The sequence below is a fragment of the Mauremys reevesii genome, linkage group 1 (assembly GCF_016161935.1).
Source record: "Mauremys reevesii isolate NIE-2019 linkage group 1, ASM1616193v1, whole genome shotgun sequence".
NCBI classification, from domain to species: domain Eukaryota; kingdom Metazoa; phylum Chordata; order Testudines; family Geoemydidae; genus Mauremys; species Mauremys reevesii.
The window spans coordinates 246,625,156-246,648,514 of NC_052623.1; the positions used below are offsets into that span (position 1 = coordinate 246,625,156).

The 23,359-nt window shown below is 42.1% G+C and overlaps 1 protein-coding gene across 16 annotated transcripts in view; it reads left to right on the top strand.

Moving 5' to 3' along the window:
• SLC15A5 (solute carrier family 15 member 5) overlaps positions 1-22,034 on the top strand; it is a 60,300-nt gene extending 38,266 nt beyond the window's left edge. For 10 of the 16 annotated variants that reach the window (XM_039523691.1, XM_039523774.1, XM_039523702.1 and 7 more), the window contains 4 exons: positions 404-592; positions 6,330-6,461; positions 18,810-18,918; positions 21,533-22,034. In XM_039523691.1, the coding sequence (XP_039379625.1) occupies positions 404-592; positions 6,330-6,461; positions 18,810-18,918; positions 21,533-21,680 (578 nt within the window). In that variant the 3' untranslated portion in view covers positions 21,681-22,034. Of the gene's footprint in view, positions 1-403; positions 593-691; positions 1,010-6,329; positions 6,462-18,809; positions 18,919-20,067; positions 20,317-21,532 lie in introns of those variants that run through there. The other 6 variants (XM_039523711.1, XM_039523744.1, XM_039523813.1 and 3 more) reach the window with 6 other exon arrangements.
• Positions 22,035-23,359: the final 1,325 nt, after the last annotated feature.

Sequence of the window (23,359 nt, forward strand, 5' to 3'; positions counted from 1 at the left end):
TCCCACCCTTTTCTCCTCCTGCTTTATGCCTTCACTCATGTGACCCCTCATACCTTCAAAGTCTCCTTTTCCTCCTCCACTTACCATCTTGTCTCTCCCGTAAAATGCTTCTTTAAAAATGCTACCTCCTTTCTCACCTCCCTGTGCTCAACTCTTGCCCTTTGCTTTATCTTGTTTAGACTGTAAGCTCCTGAGGGCAGAGAACACTTCTTATCTATGTGCTGAAGTGCTGTGCAAATGTGTTGTGCTGTATGCATGGATAATTAAGAACTCACTGAACTCCATTTTGTGACCATGTTTTTAAAAAGAATACATTACAATCCTATGTCACTTGAATATACTGGAATCCTATAACTTCATTCTTGTCAAAAAGTCTCTCTCTCTATTTGCTCCATTTACCCAGTTGTTGGTTATTTCTCTGCGGCTCTGTCTGTGATGGTCGCTGGATTTTCTGAAATACACAGGAAACACTTCCCTCAGATGGAACAGACTCTGTCAGGCAAGGTGCTTCCAGTTTCCTCCATGCCTTGTTTTCATCTGGCTCCTCAGTACATTTTACTTGGAGTGGCTGAAGCTTTGGTAACTCCCACCTGTAAGTACATTTTATCAACTAACAAGGAATTACATTAACTTCACAAGAAGAATTAGAATGACTTTCATCTGATTTCTCACCCCTGGCTCTCTTCCACAGGTTTTCTGAATAGGCCTATTCATCACCTGCACTGAAGGAGCTTAATTTCTGTTCTTTGCTGTACTACATGGTGAACAATAATGTTCTCTGAGATTAGGAGGAATTTTAGAATTTGTCAGACTTGGTCAGCCCATTGGACCATTAAATCTAGTAATCCACCCATGAGCAGTGGAGCCAATAACTGCACTAGGCAAACTCCATCCTTTCTCGCTTGTATGTTGACTTTCTACCCTCTGCAAGTTGTTAATTTATACTGAGAAGCATGAGATTTGATTAACCTTATTTTAGCTTGCATAACTACAAATGCTGTTAGCCTTCAAAAATTATGCACAACTCTTTTAAAACAGTTGTTTTACAATTACAGTAGTTGACTAAATTACCTTCTCAAGCGGTGAATTCCACAGAAAGAATAATATATTGTGTATATTTCTCTTCTTGTTTTTATTGTTCTAAAACAATTTCAGAAGTGTTCAGATTTTACATAGGGGTAGGAAATAGCTTGAATATTTTGAGTGTTTGAATTGTCATTCTTATACTCTTAGATTTCTAGGAACTGAGGGTCACGGTCTCACTCAAAAGATAATTTTCTCTGGATGTAATGCTTAGTACATACATAATGCCTCTTCATCCATACATTTCAAGCACTTCACTGAGGCAAGTGTATGTGGTTTCTAGGTTACAGGCTAAGTGTAACAGAAAATTGTGACCTTCACTATTTAGCTTAAAAAAGAAAGGGTTAAGAGGTGACTTGATCATGGTCTATAAGTATCTGTATGAGGAGAAGATTTTTCATGATAGAGGGCTCTTTAATCTAGCAGACAAAGGCTTAGCAATGTCCAATGGCTGGAAGATTAAACTAGATAAATTCCAGCTAGAAATAAGGCACAAGTTCCTAAAAGTAAGGGTAATTAACCATTGGAGCAACTTAGCTAGGGATGTAGTGGGTTCTCCATCACTCAGTCTTTAAATCAAGAGTGGATGGCTTTCTATAAGATATGCTCTAGCTCAACTAGGAGTTGTGGATTTGATGCAGGAACTGCCTGGTAGCATTCTATGGCCTGTGATATGCAGGAGGTCAGATTAGATTATCATAGTCTTAAAACCAAGACAAATATTCAAAAATGTACACAAATTTTGGACATCTTGGGTTTGGGGTATTCAGTCTGAGGGCCTAGGTTTGAGGTGCTGACCCTTACGACTCCCACTGATGCCAATATTCCCATGATACAATAGAGGGGTTATTTATTATCTTGTCTAACACAATTATCTGTTAGTTACCTTTTAACACAGGGTTTTGTGAGCATCCCTTTCCCAGGCTGATCCCTCTAGTTCTGTTATTACATTTAAAACATTACATTAAAGGAACATTAAGGTTGCAAAGTCAAATTCTTAAAAGGTAGGAAATGCTGGAATTAAGGTTGCTGGTGCATCTTGTTCGTAGTGTTGCTGAGGCTCTTAAAAGCTTGATTTTGCAACCTTCACGTTACTTATAGCTGTTCTTTTACAGTGTAATTTCCTTAAAAAAAGCAATCTGAATAAACAAATTCCATCATGTGGAACAACGCGCACACATGCACACACACCCTGCCATGGGTCATCAGCTGGGTTAAGGATCTTTAGATCCACTGCGCAGACATATGCCACTTAAGCTAATGGAGTAACTGGTAGTGTTAGGCTGTTATCCACTTCTTCTATCAGCTTTCTAAGAGATTCTTCTACTTCTCTGGATATTTCTAAGCCAAGCATGAATAAAGTTCAGCCCATGGAGTTCTGCCCTTTGCCACTCTCACTGCACAACTGCAGAGTGAAGACAAAACTGGTGAATTCAGGCAATTCCTGTTCTGTTAAAGATACAAACATATTATTATGGTTGCATTAAACTTAAGATACAGTTGAAAGTTTTAAATTTATCCCTGTGGCTCCTAGCATTTTGCCTACACCAACTAAACAGAGGAACTTTGCTCATATGTGACCCTGATGTAGGCTGCTAGTTGAAGCAGCTACCCTCCTGTTACCAGGTCAACTCAAATCCTGAACCTCTTCAGGAGGAACAAAATTTCTGCAACAAATCCATGGCTGCCTATGGCTTTATTCTTTTAAAAACTCTTAACACTGTTCCTTTAAAGAAATCTACAGAGAGTTGAAAGATAGGACTCCTATAATAAATCTTTCTAGGAGCACTCAGTATCTCCAAGGAGTTTTGTGGGGTGGTTTCAAGCCCACAATGTACACCTGTTCTTTATTAAGGAGTATTTAGTTCTTGTTACAGTACTTTCATCTTTTAAAATGTGCTAAATTTAAAGCATGTTTCAAATATTTTGATTGGTAGCTATGGCTGAACACACACACACACAGAGCAAAAAGTCAACAAAAGAGAGAGCAAGGATACAATAGAGCTAAATGAACAACTTGAACTAGTTTACACTAGCTATGTTAATCTGCTAATAGAGAATTTATATACTGTGACTGCTTTGTCAAACAAAGGGTTACCACATCTGCAATGTCTGATGATGCATTGCAAAAATATCTGCATTTCTAATCCAAGTGTCTCAAAGTACTTTGCGAATGCTGAGTCTCATAACAAACAGTCTCTTAGTTAAGGAATATATAGGGGATCACTTCGCCCACCACTGAAATGCAATAGTCTCTCTAGGGTAGAATGCAGCAGCTGTTTAATAGCTCACTGAAACACTGTGGGAGAAGTGAAGAATACAGAGTGCAATTGAAACATCAGGAGTAATTTAGGTAAGCAGAATGCAATTACCAGAGCTGAATTTGTCCAGGATGTGTGCTTTATACCCCTACTCTTGCAAAAAGAAAGCTCCATCTGCACTTAATGATTACAAGTGGTCTGAATATTGGTTTTACAACTTCCTTTGGCTTTGTCTTCCCTGCTAAAATAAGTGTCTCTTTTATCTTGGGGTAACTAATGTGTGCAAGCTATCCTGAGATTAAAAAAAACAAACACACACAGTGAAGACTCGGAACTTCAGTTTTACTATGAGGTAAATTCACCAGTGTCAACCCCTGGAATGGGTATAGGGACATTTACCTCATGGTTTATCTCATAATACAACTAAACAATCCTATAGGCCTTCTATTAGTTATTCCACATTAAAAAACACACCTTTTCTTTTCAGCAGTGAAGACTAGGCCACAGACTGTACTGTCATACACACAGCACAGCATATGATCACCTTCCCCTTCCCCACACATTCTGGTTTCACTCCTGAGTGAGGTAAAAGCACCACTTACTGAAATCAGGTTCAAAACCTAAATTCTTAATAGGATTTCCAAATCCCTCATTTGGACTTGCAAATCAAGGATGGGGACAGTGATTGTATTTTGTCAGTTGTACTCCGTGATAATTCAGGCATCCAAATGTGGAATTGGGATCTCCCATTGACAGTCTTCGCATTGTGAATTCTTTCCATGAAAGTTGCTGCAATATCAGCTAAGGAAGGGGAAAGGGAGAGGAGACAGAGGATTGGAGTTCCTGGGAGTAGATACAGCAGAGCTCCAAAAATGAGATTATGAAGACTAGAGACTTTGGCAACAGCTGATTCCAAAGAGAATCTGTTATGATTCACAAATGTTTCCTGCAGAAAACTGGGCAGGAAACATTTGTGAATCATAACAGAAATTCTAGTGAGGCAGAAGTCCTTAATTAATAATTGGCAAATAGTCTTGATGGGTCACTTTTCATGATGAAGGAAGCAGTTCTGCTCATTATCAACTGTTTTTTCTCTGATATTCTTAAAATTTGAAATCCAGGAGGAGGTAAGTCCCTTGTTCAATTTGGCTTGTTCACATAGAGACGCCTTCTGTACCTCCCTAATAATCTAGTTTAATAACTTATTTGTAATTAGTCTAAAGGTGACCAACTGGTTTGCTTCACTCTTTTTTAAGTAATTGCTGGTTTTGTACTAAAGGTGCAACTACCTAAACATCACTGTGAAGGAGTGAATACATGGCAAATGATGAGTTACTAGGGGGAATTTACTGCTTGTTGAAGGTGTTCAGGGACGGTGCAAGGATGTTTCGCGCCCTAGGCGAAACTTCCACCTTGCACCCTCCCCCGTTCCCGAGCCCCCGCCCTGAGGCTCCCCCCTCTGCCCTGAGGCACCCCCCCGCCCCAGCTCACCCCTGCCCCGCCTCCACCCTGAGCACACTGTCGCTGCTTCACTTCTCCCGCCTCCCAGGCTTGCGGCGCCAATCAGTTTAGGCGCTGTAAGCCTGGGAGGTGGGAGAAGTGAAGCAACGACGGCATGATCAGGGAGGAGGTGGAGCAGGGGTGAGCTGGGGCAGGGAGTTCCCCTGCGTGCAGCCCCCCCCCTTACTTGCACAAAAATATTGTTCTATTTAAATGAAAAAAAAAGGTCCTTTATTAATTACTTTGATTTGAACTTTTATTTTCTACTGACTCTCCAGACCACTGAGCAAAGCCATTGCAAAGGAACAGGGTGACAATTAAATCCCGCTGTACCATTTCTGAAATGCTTGAACATCACTGTAGCATTAGGCTGTACACTAAACTTTTTTGGGGGAAAGGTGCAAAAATCCCCAAAGATGCATCTCCACTCATCAGGGTGGGGAACATGAATGTAGCAAAGCTGCTGAGGCCACTAGCATTGTTAACATGTCATTAAATGCTGCTCAAAACAAATCTAAATGACACCATCTAAAAACACTGGTAACCATGGCATCCTTGTCTCCACTAGCACCCCCAGTTGTTGGTAGCACTAGTGGAATTGCTGCTAATAACAGTGGAAAACTTTTGTGTAGATAAAGCAACGTAGTACATTAAGAAATGTAGTACATTAAGAAACATCTCTAACCTCTCTAAAGCCTCCCTAAGCTACCACATGTCGTGTCTGCTGTTTTTGTTTTGTTAGTAAGATCCCTTAACTAGAGATGGTCAGACTTTTGGTTATGACATGGGACTGGAAGTTGGGATGGAGAGGCAAGATTTCTCAAAACTGACTAGCGACTTTGTGGAGGAGAGGTCCTTAAGTTTTTTGGGTGCCTGGCATCAAATACCTTAAACTGGGAGTCTGAATTTCAGAGGTACTGATCTTCCACCCTCTGAAAATCCAAGCCTCTTCAAGGTTTCTCAAGGTGGGCCTCCAAAATCACTAGTCACTCTTGAAAATCTGGGTTCAGTTCCTACCTCTGCCATTTTCAGTGACTTGCCTGAGGTCACATACAACATCTCACAGCCTGCTTCCTCTTTTGTATAAAATGGAGAAACGAGAACTTTCCCACTTGAGGAAGTTTGAGGCTAAATTAAGTAATTGTAAAATGCACTGTGATCATTGGATAGAAAGGAATACACATCTGCCAAGTAGCCTTATTACTAGATGACTGATTTTTGGGATGGTCCACTGTATGATCATTTTAAGTAGCTTAACTTAGAATGTTATACTTCAATAGGTTGCCTTTCCATAATGATTCAGTTTCACTGTATATTTTAAAAGTAGTGGAATATAAGCTTCATGGTGTATCCTGTTGCAGTAGGCTCTGGGCTTTTTTCTTTTTCAAATTTATTGGATTTCTAATTATTGTATCTTTTGCCTGGCCATCCCTAAAAGGTTATTTCCTTGTGTAACTTGTAACTATCTTCTGCTTCCTCGCAAAGGTTCCTTACTAACATTCAGGCTTGTGCCAGGCAGAATTCGAGGGATTGCAATGCACTTTTTGACCGTCTTCAATGGAGCTGGTTGTTTTATGGGAGCCTTTATTGTTCAGACAACATACATAGGCTCTCAAGGTAAGAATATGCTCATGTGGTAAGTTTGCGAGATGAGTTTTCTAATCCTACTGGCTATTGATTTGAAGAAGCATGTACCAGCATAAAAGTGGCTGCCAAAGTTTATTGATTTACTTTCACAATTAAGATAGAATTAAGATAGGAAATAGACTTGCAGCTGTATTCATCAAATTGTAATGAGTCCTCTTACTTTTGATAGGTGGAGTAATTAGAGAATGGCATCTGTGAGGAGCCCCATGCTTTCTATTCTGAAATCATGGGCAATAAATTGGCTATCAAGAACCCTTCATCCACCAGAACAGTCAGCATGTGTCTATCCCCAGCCACATTTACTTGGGGATCATCTGAGCCACCAGAATGTGTGTTCAATGCTTTACGAAAGGTAGAATAGTGGAATACATTGTAGGTATGTTGTACCGGGGCCTTGAGAGTAAGGACAAAAAAATAAGATTGAGATTTGCAAAACTGACCAGGAGATTTAGACACACAGCTCCTATTGAAATAATGAGAAATGTGTGGCTAAATCCCTCCAGGACCATATTTTGCCACCCTATCTCACACAGGGTAGTATCTTACTCTGCAAATAGTCATTGACTTTAATGGGATCATCAATTGCATAAGGTACTACTCAGTGGGAGCAAAGGTGTCACAGTCTGATGCTTAGTTAGCTATGAAAAGCTCAACCTTGAACTTCATGCAGCAGGCAAAATAAGGGTGAAGTTGAACCTCATTCCAAAGCTGAAACCAAGCTCTAACTGAACCTTTCTTTTCAAGTTAAATATCTCCTTGGTCTTTCATTTTTCACACATGTCCAGGTGCTGCCAGAACCCAAAAGTAAGAAAACGTTGTGACAAGATATTTTCACAGTATTTCTATCCCACTTAGAAAAGAGCTAGCATTCCCAGAAAACTCATTCTCATGACATTTCTAAGCCAATTACATACATTCAACCAACTGAAAGCATTTATTATAAATCTGACTTTCTGGTTACTCTTCTGAATTGGTCATGGTAGGAATCTGGCACACAGTTCTTAAAAATACCTTTTTTGTTGATGAACCTTTGTTAGATACAGTTAGTACGTAGGAGTTCTCTATGTTATGATTACATTTAAAACACCAGGAAGTATTTAGAGCAAAGGAATAGGGCCTCCTTTGTTTATATGTCCAAAATATTTACCATATTCAAAGTCATCAGTTTTACAGATTGGTTGACATCCATAAATTTGATCATTACCACCTTTCAAGAAGTCACCCTTTTAACATGCTACTGTTGCTGGCTGTAGTACAAACTACAGCTGTAGTTAAAATACCTGCCAATTTTCAGAGATGCTTGGGTTGCACCTATGTCTCCAAGAGACTTTATTCTGGGGAACAGTGCAGTTAAAAAGATTGTGTATCATTGAAAAAGTATGTGTCAGAAAATATTAATCCATGCTTCCAAGATCTGGATGTACAAGTAGTTGGTATCTTAATCTGTTTCACTTCTGTAATGAAGTTTCTCTTATATTTGCTTAAGTTAAGTTAGATAGAATTTTATTTCAAGCCATGAATTTCATCTAGAAATGGAAACGGATATTAAAATGCTTAGCTCAACAAGTCACCTACAAGTCTTCAAGCAGAAGGGCCAACAGGCATAATAGTTGAGGTTACAGCTGGTCAAAAAGTTTCCATTAAAGCACATTTCCTTTTGAAATGTTGATTTCATTAAATCAGCATTTTCCCAGAATGTAATCAACTTTGTCAGAATTTTCAGTGATAAAATTATCAAAATGATTTTTTTATGAAAAAGTTGGAATATTTTGTTTTGTTGAGGAGAAAATGTTTTATTTCAACTATCATTTTGATATTTGTTATGATTAAATATAACATAATTTATATGATATTATAAAAGTCAGAATGCTTAGACTCATGTTATGTCACAACATGATGTCATTTTATGTATTTTTGTTATACCAATTATAATAGGAAATTACTGATTTAAAAAAATATAAAATCAAAAGTCAAAATTGAAACAAATTTTAGGGGGGAACAAAACTCTTTGATCCAACACAAATGTTTTTTTTAGCAATTTTTGATTCACAGGTAATTTTGCAATTTCAACTTTTTGTTCCAATTCGGAACAAAATGTTTAGAATTGTCAGAATTTCCTATGGAAAGAAATTCTGAGTTTCAACTCGCTGTCATTGAGATTTTCAAAGGCAATTGGTGGATTTAACCATTCATCTCTTACATTTTTATGGGAGTTGTGTGGCTAAATCCTCTAGTCAGCTTTGTAAAATCTCAAGCCACATCTTTATCTCCATTACTGACTTCCTGTGAGTGAACACAGAACTGAACACAGTGAACAGCTACTGAAAGTGACTTTCCACTAAGGAGAATTATTTCCGAGGTGGTTCAGTGGTTGTCTGAACTCCTAAGGTTTGGGGTTTGGCCTAGGTAAGCCCCTCAAAAGACTAATTCTTATCCAAACCTGTAATGAGAATCAAGGTGAATATTATTCTTCAATGGTGTCCTCCTGTTCTTCCAGTGAGAACACTCAGATTACTCTTTTCATTTTCATGTAATTGATATATTTTTAGGGCCTCAGAAGTTCCATTCTAAAAATGGGTAGAGATTCCTCTGAGGTTCTTTTGCCTCGACCCTAAACAGAACCAGTTCACCTATTCCTAGCAACTATTCCTGGAATGATACTGTGATTTGGGAATATGACTGAACAATTTATGAATTCTGTGTAAGATTTTGAACCTTATGTGTCTGTGTCAGGCTGCAAACACCATTCTGAATGTGCAGCTTTTTGCCTTCTGCATGGTCTCTTTACCTCTGTTGGGTTAAAATTGGATGGTGGCAAAAGAATAACAGTAGAGGGTAGTTGTCTCTTAAGTACCCTATCGTTGGAAATCATTTCATTGTAGACAAGACTAGTCCCTGCCCAGAAAAACTGGTTTAGCAGTGAGGAGGTTGTCATAAAGTCACTTGGCAAGGGTTTGTGCTCATGGGGGTGGAGGGAGGGGAAGGGTATCACCTGGCACAGTGGGACTGGAGGCTTTAAAAGGACAGAAGCTTTTCCGCTCAGGGGTCCTTTTTCTCCAGTCCATGAAGAAGCAGCAACCCAGCATGTAACACCTCATGAGGTAGGGACACCCTGCCTGCTGGAACCCAGTTGATTCCCCACAGACTCACATGGGGAGAGTGAGCTTGACAGTAAGGGACATTGAGGTTTAATATGTTTATTGTGTTATTTGTTCTGTACGCTCCTGTGCTGTACATGATTAAGTATAACGGAGCATAAATGTGTTAGACTATGTGAAGGGTGTGTGTTGACTGTTTGACAACTACTGCATGCCAAGTGATAAAGCAGAAGTTTCACACCTTTAGGGTGAAGTTTTGGTAAAGGGCTGTGTTTAAGTACTGGGGTGGCTCAAGGGTCAGCAGTGTGGCCAGAGGGGACAGGTGGATGGACAGGGGCTCCAACTCTCAGAAGGGGGTGCCATCTAGAAGGTCTGTACCCTGAGAGGTTGCCTAAGGACCCCAAGTTTGGGGCAGTGGCTGTTCAGGCTGTAGGGACTTAACATTCCTCAGGGGATCCAGAGACTTGGATTGTCCCCGCAACAGTCCTAATGGGTGTCCACTCGCTAGCATCTGTGACAGACACACAACCTTTAAATATAATGTAAATATTTCTGTATCTCTATTATATAACCTTTTAAGTGTGAGATTTTATGAATATTGTAATACTTGCTACTTACTTCTGCTAACTTTTGATTCTGAGCCATGAGTTAAGCTAGGCTTGTTTGTAAAAATTCAGACCTTTCGAGCTGAGTTTAAATTATAATGAAACCAGCAGAGGTTTTCTTACCTCATTTCCAAAGGAATGCAAGAATTTGCTGCTGCTCCATCTATCTTTTGATGCCCATTCTGGAAATGGTGTCAGACATGATACCCTTTTCCAAATTATTCCATTATTTTTGCATGATTAAACTGTCTGTATTAGGCTATGTTACTCTCATATCATTCTTGATTACCTTTCTTGGGGCTTGTGTTGTATTGTTACAAGTGGTATGAATAAAGTAGTTTTGTTGTTTTAAAAACCTCCAGAGCTGCTTATTGTTGACTGTTGACCTCTGACCTGATCATGGAGGGTCTATAATTTTGGAGTAAAATATCATATATCTGCTAAGCATGCTTACAGAAATAATGACGTTATTGAAGCTGTAATAGGAAGTAGGTGAATATAAATAATTGTGTTAGTATGCTTTTGTTACGTTAGTGGCCTGTTTTATGGGTGTGAGGCCAGGCGCGACAGTCTGGGTTCTAGTCAGGCTAAGGCAGGGGTTTTTAGTTAAAATTATATAGACCTGAGGACATACCCAGGTAACAGTTTATGCCTTCTCTTGCTGTGCAAGTAAACAGGTGACCGCAAGTTGCACAAATTAGAGGGGACTTGGGGGCCTTCTGCAATATGTTAACTAGGCAGTTTGACCCCAGTGATGTACGGGAATTATTAAGAAATGCTTGACACGATGTATTAATGTTAATGAGTAGAAGATTAATTAAGGAAGTCCGCAATGCCACATATGGATAATGGATAGGTATTAATCTTGTTATGGTCATGGAAGATGATCAAATATGGTTGTAGATTCAAACAGTTATATAAAGAAGGGAGTATAAAAGATCCAGTCTAGTTTGGGGGTTTGTTGGGTCCCTGAGACTTTGTAAACTAAATCAGGACCAACTCTCCACTTACTTTTCCTTCCATCTTTTTTTGTAATGGTCTTGTGATGAAGTGTAGTAGACTCAGAGGACCCCTGCTGGAGTCCTCACGGTCCTACTACACCCCACTCCAGGAAAGAGCAGTAGAGAGAAGTCCTCCAGGCTGCCTAGGAGCTGCTGGTTAAAGTAGATTCAGTTGCTGGCAGGAACTAGGGGAGCAAGGAAGGTGCTTCTGGCTGGCTGCAGGGACACAAGCAGGACTTCAGCCTTGGGTTGAAGGTGCTGGGGCTGCAGGCAAGTGGCTCAGGGAACACAAGCTGCATCAACAAAGTAAAAAGGGATGCAGCAGATGGCTGTTATTTGTAGGGTCCCTGGGTTGGGACCTAGAGTAGTGGGTGGGCACCAGGAAAGTGGCTGCATAAGCCCAGGGAAGGAGCTGAAGATCTGGAAGAGGGTCAGCGTTTGTTGGACTTTGATACCTCCCCAGAAGGGGAATTAAGTGAATTGTAAACAGTGACTCATCTGGAGAGCAGGGGTCAGTTGAGGCTTGCCAGGGGACAAAGGTCTCCAGGGAGGAAACCCTGGGGGCACTGCTCCATTCCAGAACTGGGATCACTTGAGAGCTAGCCCAGAAGAAGCTGAGGAATAAGTCCCGGGAGTGCTACAGGAAGAGACCAACTGAGCGTACTGTGATAGTTGGACTTGTACCCCAGAAGGGGTTTGTTTTGTTCACATATGGACTCTGTATGACTCGGCTGGTGGCAGGGGCAGCTCTAGGAATTTTGCCGCCCTAAGCACGGCAGGCAGGCTGCCTTCCGCAGCTTGCCTGCGGGAGGTCCGCCAAAGCCGCGGGACCAGCGGACCCTCCGCAGGCAAGCCGCCGAGGGCAGCCTGCCTGCCGCCCTCCCAGCACCGGCAGAGCGCCCCCCGCGGCTTGCCGCCCCAAGCAAGCGCTTGGCGTTCTGGGGCCTGGAGCCGCCACTGGCTGGTGGTCTGAGTTGCCAAAGATCCACTGAGGTGAGTGGAAACCGGTGGAAGGCCCTATGAACAGCGCAGAGCTGAAAAAGAACAGGCATGCACATATCCGATAGAGGGCGTTCATGAGAGGTGAGCGGACCCCATCACAGGTCTCCATGATGTAATATTGAAGGTCTGAACAATGCACGAAATCACTTTCCCGTACTTATTCTCCTCAAAGGCAGCACTTCTGAGAATGACACTAGGCGCCAGTACCAATTAGCCAATACTGACATCAGCTACATCCCAATCCCTAAAAAAGTTTAAGTTCCATGATAAAGAGTGCTAAAAAATAATCAATATCTGAACAACTCATGGTGAAGGAGGAAGGCAAACCAACTTGAATTGGTTGCTTTTAAACCAGCTGAACCTGGGTTAGGTTCTGAAGTCCAGACCTTGTTCTGTCACAGTGAAGCAGGATGACACGTGCATTGTGCTGTTGTAAAGCTAAATTCAACAAGGCGTGTTGTGTGGATGTTAGGCTACCGATGCTTTTGCATTGTCCCATGATTCAGGTTTACTGGAACAAGAGCCTAAACTATTTTGCGTTCTCCCACCCTTAGTTCAGTGGAACCCATGCTCTTGGGAAGCTGTTCAGAACATACTGAATTAGAGTCAGTGAAAGGATACAATTTGTGAATTACACCACTGAGCATGAAAGGTGTTGATTAAACTACTTCAACCTTTTTTGGATCGTGCTCCATATCACTAGCTTATAGTATTTTTTTATTGGCACAGTTGATCAGCTATCAGTCACACAGAGTCTAGGCTGCATTAATCACATTTTAACTCATCTAAGGAGGATGGTGTGAATATGATAAAATAAGACTTCTTGAAATCTGATGAGTGCAAACAGATGATGGGTGACAGTGATATTTTCAGTACAAGCTGGGAAACTGATCTCTTTTGCATCTTTTACCTTTCCTGACATTTTAATGGAAGAGATGCAAAACTAAACCTGTCCTCCTTTGCTAATCATTTCAGAATAAATGTATCTAAAAGTAGTAATGCAAATATGTAAAGGGGGGTGGGTCAGAGGGGAGGAAATTAGTCCAGATTGCCTCTTTCTGTTAAGATCTCTGGTACTAATATTCTCACTTGTGAGTTTTAACTTACCTGTGTGATTAGCACCAAAATATGATACTGCCAAAAGACGTTTTACAGTCCAGATGGCAGTGTCCACTGATGCCTGTTTAACCAATAAGGATTTGAGACAGCATGTACTAAGACTTAGACTTGGGAGTGATAAGCATTAACTATATCCCATCACTTGGTGAATTGATTGAGGGATATGTGAAGCTCTTGAAAGATTTGAATTTAAGTGTTTTTTTTTTAATTCCAAGTCTCAGTAGTGGGTTAAATGTAAGTATCTGGGATTTATTCAGGATAGACTAGTCTGCGGGATGGGTTCACTGTGTTTTATATGTACCCTTTAACTATGAGTTTATGGCATTATTTGTATGGCAGTAAACAAACTGCACTACCCATCCAGCTTGGGGCTCTGCTGTGCCTTCAAGGTACAGCCCTGCAAGGGAGGTAGTGTAGCTCCAGGCACAGCCCTGAAGATGCAGCATCCATTTTTTCTGTATCCAGGTGGACCTTCTAGCTTAGGTGGACAAATGGTGGTTCTACAGCCTTGCCTTTCCCTACCAGCTTTGGAGAGGCTAGTGCCTGCAACAGCACTAGCTTCATGCATATGCTTCGTGCTCCATGCAAACCTGGCATAATGTGGTCCTTGCATTCCCCATAGTAGGCCAGGCTTTGCATGGAGCACAAAGGGCATGAGGCTGCTCTTGCCGTCCTGCCCAGCCCAAGCCGCTACCTCTCTCTCTGTATACATGTGCAAGGCCAGGCACCATTGTCTTAGGGTAGGTCTACATTGCAGCTGGGAGCAAACCTCCCAGCCTGGGTAGACAGAGATTTGCTAATGGGGCTCAAGCAAGAGTGGTAAAAATAGGCGTGTGGAGCCCGCCCAAGCTCCAGCCCAAGCCAGAATGTCCATATTGGTTATTTTTAGCATGCTAGCTTGAGCCCCACTAAGGCTGTGAGGCGTTTTACATTGCCAACCATCACTGTAGTATATGAGCATCTTCTATGTAAAATTGATTGCAATGGCTCTAATTAGGTTAAGTAGCTCTTCCAATCAGTCATGGAACACACACGCAATTCATTGACACCCAAAAGGAAAAGGATCTCAATCTATCCATGGTTAGAAGTAGCTGATAACATTTCGCAGCATGAATCAACAATGAGAATTTTTGTGTTGGAATAAACTTGAAAATAGGGGAACTGTTTTGCAAGTCTAATTCCCAGTGAGCCAGTATCCACATGACAAACCATCCCCACAACTGGGACTTCTGTTGGCAATCTCAATAGAAAAGCCCAGGATGTGACCAGGGTGTGGAGATACTGCCAACTAAAAGCACAGACACTGCAAGTTAGTGTCTGGGACAGCAGCTCCTGGAATTCTGTGATTACAACAGACTCTCAGCTTCCATTTAAAACACTGAACAATCAAAACAGACCAAGTAAAGTTCTGTGTCTCATGGTGTAGAAGAAAAGCTTGAAAACATGAACAGACTTTACTCCATGCAGGGAGGCTTTCAGTCTTCAGCCAGCCTGAAGCAATAGCTCCTAGCAGAGTGAGCTGCCCTCATGTGTCTCAGTGGAATTTTAAATCCAAGCCCTATTGCTTTGTGGAGGCCACCTCAGCAGACGATGGTGTGTGGGTGCAGGATAGAGCTGGACAGATGTCACACTCCACACCTTTACCCTCCGTGGAAATTTTCAACTTTTCATTTAAAAGAAAATCTAAGTCAAAACTTTCTGTGGAAATTTTTTTTAAACAAAAGCCCAATATTCAGCTGAAAAACCATTTTGACTGAAAATTTTGGACCATCCCTTGTGCAGCAGGCCTGGGCCACCCACGCAAATACATGCTGGCTACTGGTTAGGTATTTGGAAGACTCCCAGTACTGCTGTCACCCCTGCCTATCTGGAGGAGGATCTCTGCTACTACTGGGGAGAGACTGGCCCCGGCTGCCAGTATTGGAATGGTGGGGGAGAAGGGAGCCCCACTGCTGCCTCCCACTTTCAGTGCAGCGGGGGGCATGACACAGGGGCAGGACTTGTCACAGTGTGCCTATCGTCTGCCCTGAAGACAGAACAACTTTCTCACCCCAAAACTAGCCCTTCTGATTTGAGGAAGGGGGTGCTTGCATTGTTGTGGCTTTCCTTGTCAATTTTCTATTACACTATTGTCTAGACACCCCCTTCAGATCTGGGCCCCACTGGGTTAGGCACTGTTCAAACACAAGGCAGAGAAGGAGCGTGAGGGAAAATAAACCCAGAGAGAAGTAACTTATCGAGGGTCACACCGGAGGTCAATGGCGCAGCATGGAGTAGAACCCGGGTCTCCTGATTCCCAGTCCGGTGTCCTATCCGCTAGATCATGCTGCTTATTGCCAGGGCCGGCTCTAGCTTTTTTGCTGCCCCAAGCGGCGAAGGAAAAAAAAAGATAAAGCTGCGATCAGCGGCACTTCGGCGTCATCTCTACCGTGCTGCTTCATTCTTCGGTGGCTGGTCCTTCCCTCCGAGAGGGACCAAAGGACCCGCCGCTGAATTGCCGCCGAAGACCCGGACATGCCACCCCTTTCCATTGGCCGCCCAAGCACCTGCTTCCTGCACTGATGCCTGGAGCCAGCCCTGCTTAATTCTATACTTGTTCTGCAGATGAAAAGAGGGCTTCCATCTCCAACACTATTAACACTTCACCAGCACTGAAAACTCAGTCTCAGGGACTCGGTTTTGGGTCTGTTCTCTTGGAAGCAACAAACTCCGCAGAGCACAGGCATGGAACTAAATTCATTTTTCTTATAATTCAGTAGTATTTTAATGACATAGTTTCTATGGATTCCCTGGTAAACTCAGTTCCATTACGAAGTTCCTGCTGCTCACATAGTTAGACCAATAGATGTAAATAATCCAACAGACAGTGTGAACTCTGCTTTGACAAGCTGTAGTACAGAACCCCATGCTTGCTTTTCCTTTCATCAGATACTCACTCTCCCTCCTTCTTCTATCGGCCACTGGGGGATGTAAAATGAAAAACTGCCTGATTGTGAATTATGTCAGTAAAAGTTTATATGCTACTAAAATGAAGTTATGGTACCTGGGAGCTCAGTCAACTGACAATGTTAAATGATACGTTTTAAAACTAGTTCTGAGATAACACCACAAAGGGAGCCACACATGCAGAGGTGAGGTGGTGCTGTTCTCCGACAGGCGGAGAGGCATCACTGTGCAAAACAAAGTCTGGAGAAGGATGAGGGAAAATTACTGTACTGATTACAGTTGATCCTTATTGATCCAGAGAGATCTAAAGGGGACTGCTTAGTGGAGCGAGAGATGTTTACAACCTTGAGGTATGGATGAAAGCGTATGAGGATGAAAGAGGAAAGCGGAGATCCTTTTTTCATTCCTTTGGTCACTCTCTCAAACTGAAGTCATTTCCTTCTCCTCCTCATTCTAATTAGGTTAAGTAGCTCTTGCAAACTGAGCTAGGAATGCCAACAGACAGCTTGGGTCAAATTAGGCTATTAGTTTTCAATGGCACACCTGCAAAAGGAAAAGTTATTTTTTTCTTATTCCCCTTTTAGCAAAGCCTTCTGGGGAAAAGCTGCTTTCTAATGCTGGAGGACTTCATATTGGAAATGGGGGAGTGAAGTGCTTTCTTGGTGATAAGCAGCCTGAGTTCCCAGTTAGAATAAGGGCTTGATACTGCCTGTAGAGTTTTGCTCCGATATTTTAGCTCCTCTGTCACTCTGTGCTTTCAGTTTGGTTTTGTGTGTTAACTATATTTGATCATCCTTCAAGAACTGAACTTCTGGAAATCCATTCTAACTAATGACTGGCTTCCTTCTGTGAAACCCAATCTCTACAGTTACCAAAAGCAAATCTGCTTCTGCAATTATGATGTGCACAGCATATCTGACAGGCAGGGGAAAACTTTTAAAGTATTGCAGTTACCCAAAATTCTTGAGGTGTTTTGGATTGTATGTGCATATGTGCCATTGTCCTTTACTTGATGGAATTTGAAGTGCTGAAATGTGTCATAAGCTCTATACTACCAAGAGGCCAAATGGTAGGGGTCTGTGCTTATAGAGTATTTACAAATAGCTATGGTGTGCAGCATAAAGAGGACCAGAAAGTCCTAGCTGTTGCAGATCCCTGGCCAGTATGTTAAACAACAAAAAGGCAAAGCTTCTTGTTTTTCCAGTGACTGGTGGATGGTGCTGCTGGAAGGCCTGAAGCACTTTGACTTTACCTTCTCAGTTATCCATTAGCACATTTCCCATTCACAGCAAAGTTTGAGAAATGTGGTTTTGTTCCAAACAGTGCGGGGCGGGAGAGGAGGAAGTAGAAAGAGAGTGGGACTTGCTGGACAAGAAGACTGGATCTGGGTGCTGTGTTAGGGAGACTGCAAATGGCTGGGTCAACAGGAGGGAGACTGAGATTGCATGAGGAGCTACAGAGAGACTTGGAGTGGCTAGGAAAGGAGACGGGGACTAGGAACCAGTGTGGCAGGAAAGGAGGGGAGGAAGGAGAAGAGGCACATCTGACAAGGAATTGGCGTTGGGGGCGAGAACTGGGACTTGCTGGACAATGAGCCTGAGACAATGAGCGGGGCGGGGGGGACGGACACTGAGGGTGAATGAAGAGTTCAGGGACAGAGACTGGGACTGGGAGCCAGTTAGGGCAGGAATGTGAGCAAAGGGGAGTGGCTGGATGCCAGGGTGAGGGAAGAGACAAATTGGATGAGGTGTGTCATTCTGAAACTCTCTGGATAAGGAGACTGCAGTGGATTTAGGGGTAGACTGGGGTGAGACTAGGATTTGCTGGGCAAGGAAAGTGGGACTGGGATGAGACGTCTGAGGAGTGGAAAGTGGAAGATATTAATAATTTTTTCTCAAGAGCAGGGTTTAATAGGGTGCCATAAATAAGGCCTGGAGGCACCTATTGCTCAATGAGAAAAAAACAAAATGTTGGATAACTTCTCACAAAGTGGGCACCATTCATTCTGCGCACTCAGTGAGTGTCCTGTGGAAAAAATAGTATGTGAGCATGTAATTAAAGACTGCATCATAATGCATATACACATGAGGTTTAATTAAGGTTGTATGGGCAACCTTATTTCTGCATTTCCCAACTTTAAAATGCTTGACTTTGCAACCTTAAATATGTTCGATTTAATGTAGATTTTGTGTGTGTGATACAAGTATAGAGAAGATGATCAGAGAGCAATGTTCAGGGTGCTAAGTAGAGACCTGGGTTCAATTCCCTCATCCACCATAGATTCCTTTGTGACTTTGGATATGTAATTTAGTTTCTCTATGCCTAAATTACCCATCTGTAAAAGGGTACAATAGATGTGTTAAAGACTGTAAGGCGCTCAGATACTGAGGTAATGGGGCTATATGAATATCTATGATAGAATTCAAAGCCCCCATCACTGTAGGATCTATGTGATCTTACACAAGCTTATATTTCAGTAACTTATATGTGACCTACCTCCTAGCCAGTTGAATAAACTAACACTGCTTCAAATATTTGCTTCACTAGGCAATTGGTTCCCAAACTTCCTAAATGAGGGTAACTTGGAGAGATTCTACTTCTTCTTGGCTTCATTAATGGTGGTGAACACCTTGGGGTTCTGGACCATTTCACACAGGTAAGTACCAGAAAATGAGGATCTGACACTTCACTAGTGTGTGTAGGATTTCTCATTAAAATTACAAGTAAACCTTATAACAAAGCAGTGCTGACTGAGCAGCCTAGAGGTAGTTCATTGGATTACCATGTAGAAGGTCAGAGTTCAGGATTTTCTCTCCCCCCCTTGGAGAGAAGAGGCTTGAAAGTACTTTCACTGGGATAAGATTAAAAACAAAATATACATCCTTTGTCCCAGTTGTTGAAGGGGTCTTAAAAAGCTAAAGTTCTGTGAAGAATGCTAACACTAAAGATGGAAGGGAACTGTTTAGGGGAATGTAAGCATAATTGGATGGAATAGAGCAAAGGAATGCATAGGGAATATTTCCTGCTTCTCAGCTGTATACTAATGTCAGCTAGACTCCCTGGTGGAGATGTTGGAATGACTCAAGTCACTCAAATGCAGGAATCAATTCTATATTGCCAGTAGGCCTTACATTATATAATCTGGGGGTTCCCAAACTGTGACCAATAGGACCACCAATAATGTTTGCAAAACTGTCGGGGACATGGTGCTGTCTCTACCTCCTTGTTTCCAGCTGCTGAAACATGTTAAAATCCAAAAATACACTAAATACATAACTAATATTTTCCCTGTAATCAACAGTTGTCATAGGGATGCTATTCAGTCCCCAACAGAAGGACAGGCAGCCCACACCATTGCAAATGGGAAGGGAGGGGTCCAACATGAGGGGAGGGGATAGCTCAGTGGTTTGAGCATTGGCCTGCTAAACCCAGGCTTGTGAGTTCAGTCCTTGAGGGGGCCACTTAGGACTCTGGGGCAAAATCAGTACTTGGTCCTGCTAGTGAAGGCAGGGGGCTGGACTCAATGACCTTTCAGGGTCCCTTCCAGCTCTCTGAGATAGGTATATCTCCACATATTTATTTAACAGATAAAGTCTCTCTATTAAAATGTGATTCACACTATTAAAAACATCAAGAACCCTTCAGATAAGCTAAATTAACTTTGCTAATTTTAATTTCTATGATTCTTCTGCTGGAAGGCTGGTAGCTTGATATGGGCACTAAGTATTCTTGAAGTGAATACCTCTGAGGGAAATGTGCTTCTAGTAACAGGGCCTGATTAAAAATCTGACTTGTTTTATTACAGATTTCCCTAACTTTGCAACACCAAGGACCATGCTGGCATCTTGCCAACCACATAAATGCCATATCTAATCCAAATCTGAATTTATACCACGAGGCAGCAACTAGAGGGTTAGCTCTGGACTATATTTTTTACTCAGATTCTTGCAATGGATAGATCAATTTCATCTCTGTGTACCTCAGTTTCCCTCATATAAAGTGAAATATTATTATCCACAAGTTCAATGAAGTGCTTTGAGGCCCATTGCTGAAACATACAAGTACGAATTATTCAAAAAGTACTATATTTTCCTACATGTTAATTTATTTCATGCCTGTTCCTTTAAATGATCAAGACTATAAACTACTGCCTAGTTTTTCTACAGCACTTTTCATCAGTAGATCTCAAAGTGTTCAATATCTTCATTAACGATCTGGAGGATGGTGTGGACTGCACCCTTAGCAAGTTTGCAGATGACACTAAACTGGGAGGAGTGGTTGATACGCTGGAGGGTAGGGATAGGATACAGAGGGACCTAGACAAATTAGAGGATTGGGTCAAAAGAAATATGATGAGGTTCAACAAGGACAAGTGCAGAGTCTTGCACTTAGGACGGAAGAATCCCATGCACAGACTAGGGACCGAATGGCTGGGCAGCAGTTCTGCAGAAAAGGACCTAGGGGTTACGGTGGACGAAAAGCTGAATATGAGTCAACAGTGTGCCCTTGTTGCCAAGAAGGCTAATGGCATTTTGGGTTGTATAAGTAGGGGCATTTCCAGCAGATCGAGGGATGTGATCATTCGCCTCTATTCAGCACTGGTGAGGCCTCATTTGGAGTACTGTGTCCAGTTTTGGGCCCCACACTACAAGAAGGATGTGGATAAATTGGAGAGAGTCCAGCGGAGGGCAACAAAAATGATTAGGGGGCTGGAGTACATGACTTATGAGGAGAGGCTGAGGGAACTGGGATTGTTTAGCCTGCAGAAGAGAAGAATGAGGGGGGATTTGATAGCTGCTTTCAACTACCTGAAAGGGGTTCCAAAGAGGATGGATCTAGACTGTTCTCAGTGGTATAAGATGACAGAACAAGGAGTAATGGTCTCAAGTTGCAGAGGGGGAGGTTTGGTTGGACATTAGGAAAAACTTTTTCACTAGTAGGGTGGTGAAGAACTGGAATGGGTTACCTAGGGAGGTGGTGGGATCTCCTTCCTTAGAGGTTTTTAAGGTCAGGCTTGACAAAGCCCTGGCTGGGATGATTTAGTTGGGTTTGGTCCTGCTTTGAGCAGGGGGTTGGACTAGATGACCTCCTGAGGTCCCTTCCAACCCTGAGATTCTATGATTCTATGAAGTGCTATTATCCACATTTTACAGATGGGAAAACTCAGGCATAGGGAGGGAAGTGACTAGCCCAAGGTCACACAGCAAAATCCCAGCAGAGCAAATCCTTAAAAAGGAGGGTCATATTGCTTTGGTTTTTTTTATTTGCAGATACAGCAATCTGAATCAAGAATATGACCAAGGGTTCAGAGGAAGCATCCTTGACAAGAAACTTCTGCAGCATGAAAATTCTCCCAAGTTTTATGACAGTGTCCTACAATATTCTTCCACTTTGTCTCCTATGGAGACAGCCCTATAAAATTTTACCCTTAATTGACAGACCTGGCATCAGAGTGCAGTCTACCTGCTTTGTTGCAGTCAGTCATCTGGAATATTTTAATGAAACTGCCTATGTATTTACGAATGGCCTTAGCAATAATACCGATTTGTTGTTATATTTTTTACCAAGTACCACAAACAACTGCAAGCTTAGGGCCTGTCCCTGTAGCTGCTCCAGCAGCATAATTCCGGTTGCTGTCAATGACAGCTCCACAAGCAAAATGGCTACAGAGCAGAGCCTTTTAAATGGTGAGGGGAAACGTATAATGTGTTAACATATGTATTTAATTATGGCTTAAACCGAATAAAGTCACTTAGAAATTTGTTTAGCAAATCATTGAGTCACACATTTACATATAAACTATTTTAAAATCTTGTTTGGAGACACTAGATGGAACAGTGGGTTGGAACTCAGGAGCTTTGTGTTCTGTTCCCGGCTGGATGACCTTGGGCAAGTCGTTTCACCACTCCACACCTTGATTTTCCCCTCTGTAAAATGGGGATAATACTGACCTCTTTTGTAAAGCACTTTAAGAGCTACTAATGCAAAGCACCCTGTGCAAGAGTTAGGTGGTACTATTATAATTATTTAAATAACCCCAATTATTTTGCTCATCAGATGCATGCACAGGAATCACTTCACTCATCACCTCTGGAATACAGTAGCTGTTTAACAACCTCACCTGGCAAAAATACAATGGAGTTTTTAAATGTAAGAATGCTATATCCAACCCCCTCCCCCAACAGATTTGGAAATAACTCCCTACTTTGGAATTTGACATGTTGACAGTGAGGCTACTAATCATTCCCTTGTCAGCAGTGTCAGGGGATTTTAATGACTACAAGTAGGTGAGACCCTTTTAAAATCTCACTGGGAACATGAAACAGTTAGCTTCACAGTTTTCTTCCCTTAAACACTGTGCTGGGGGATTTGCTGTACAGGGTACATCTACACAGCAACAAACAAACAAAACCCCCACAGCAGTGAGTCTGAGAGCCCCGGTCAACTAATTTGGGCTTGTGGTATGGGGTAAAAATAGCCATGTAGTCATTCAGGCTTGGGCTGGAGGCTGGAGTCTGAAACCCCACGATGGGGGAGGACTTGCAGCCCCGGCTTCAGTCCAAGCCTGAATGTCTACACTGCTATTTTTCGCTCTGTGGCGCAAACCTGAGTCAGTTGACCCGAGCTCTGAGACTCGTTGCAGTATTTTTTGCTGTGTAGACATATGTGCCCGTAGTGGTTTGGAGGGAAGAGAACTGCCTTCTATAAAAGTGATAGGTTCTTTTGCAATAGGGCTTGCATCCAAGAACTGACCACATCTGTCACTGATGCTAGGCAGTGCTGATGCCAATCTGTCTGGAGTGTTATCCAGAAACACAGCACAGGTTTGTAATATAGATATTCCCTAGATATCTTTTACCCACAATACAAAGGTGATACAAACCTATAAAGATGATTATCATATTTAGTTAATTATAACTTTTCCACTGATACCTTACACAATATAGCTGGTAAGATTCATTGCACTTTTATAATGATGATGGGCAATCTCTCATTAACAAGTTTGATCATCTTCCATGGGAGTTATGGGTCCTCAGGTGGCTAATGAGGCCAATCCTTGAACCACAAGTTCTATTACAATGAGGGCAGATGTTTGC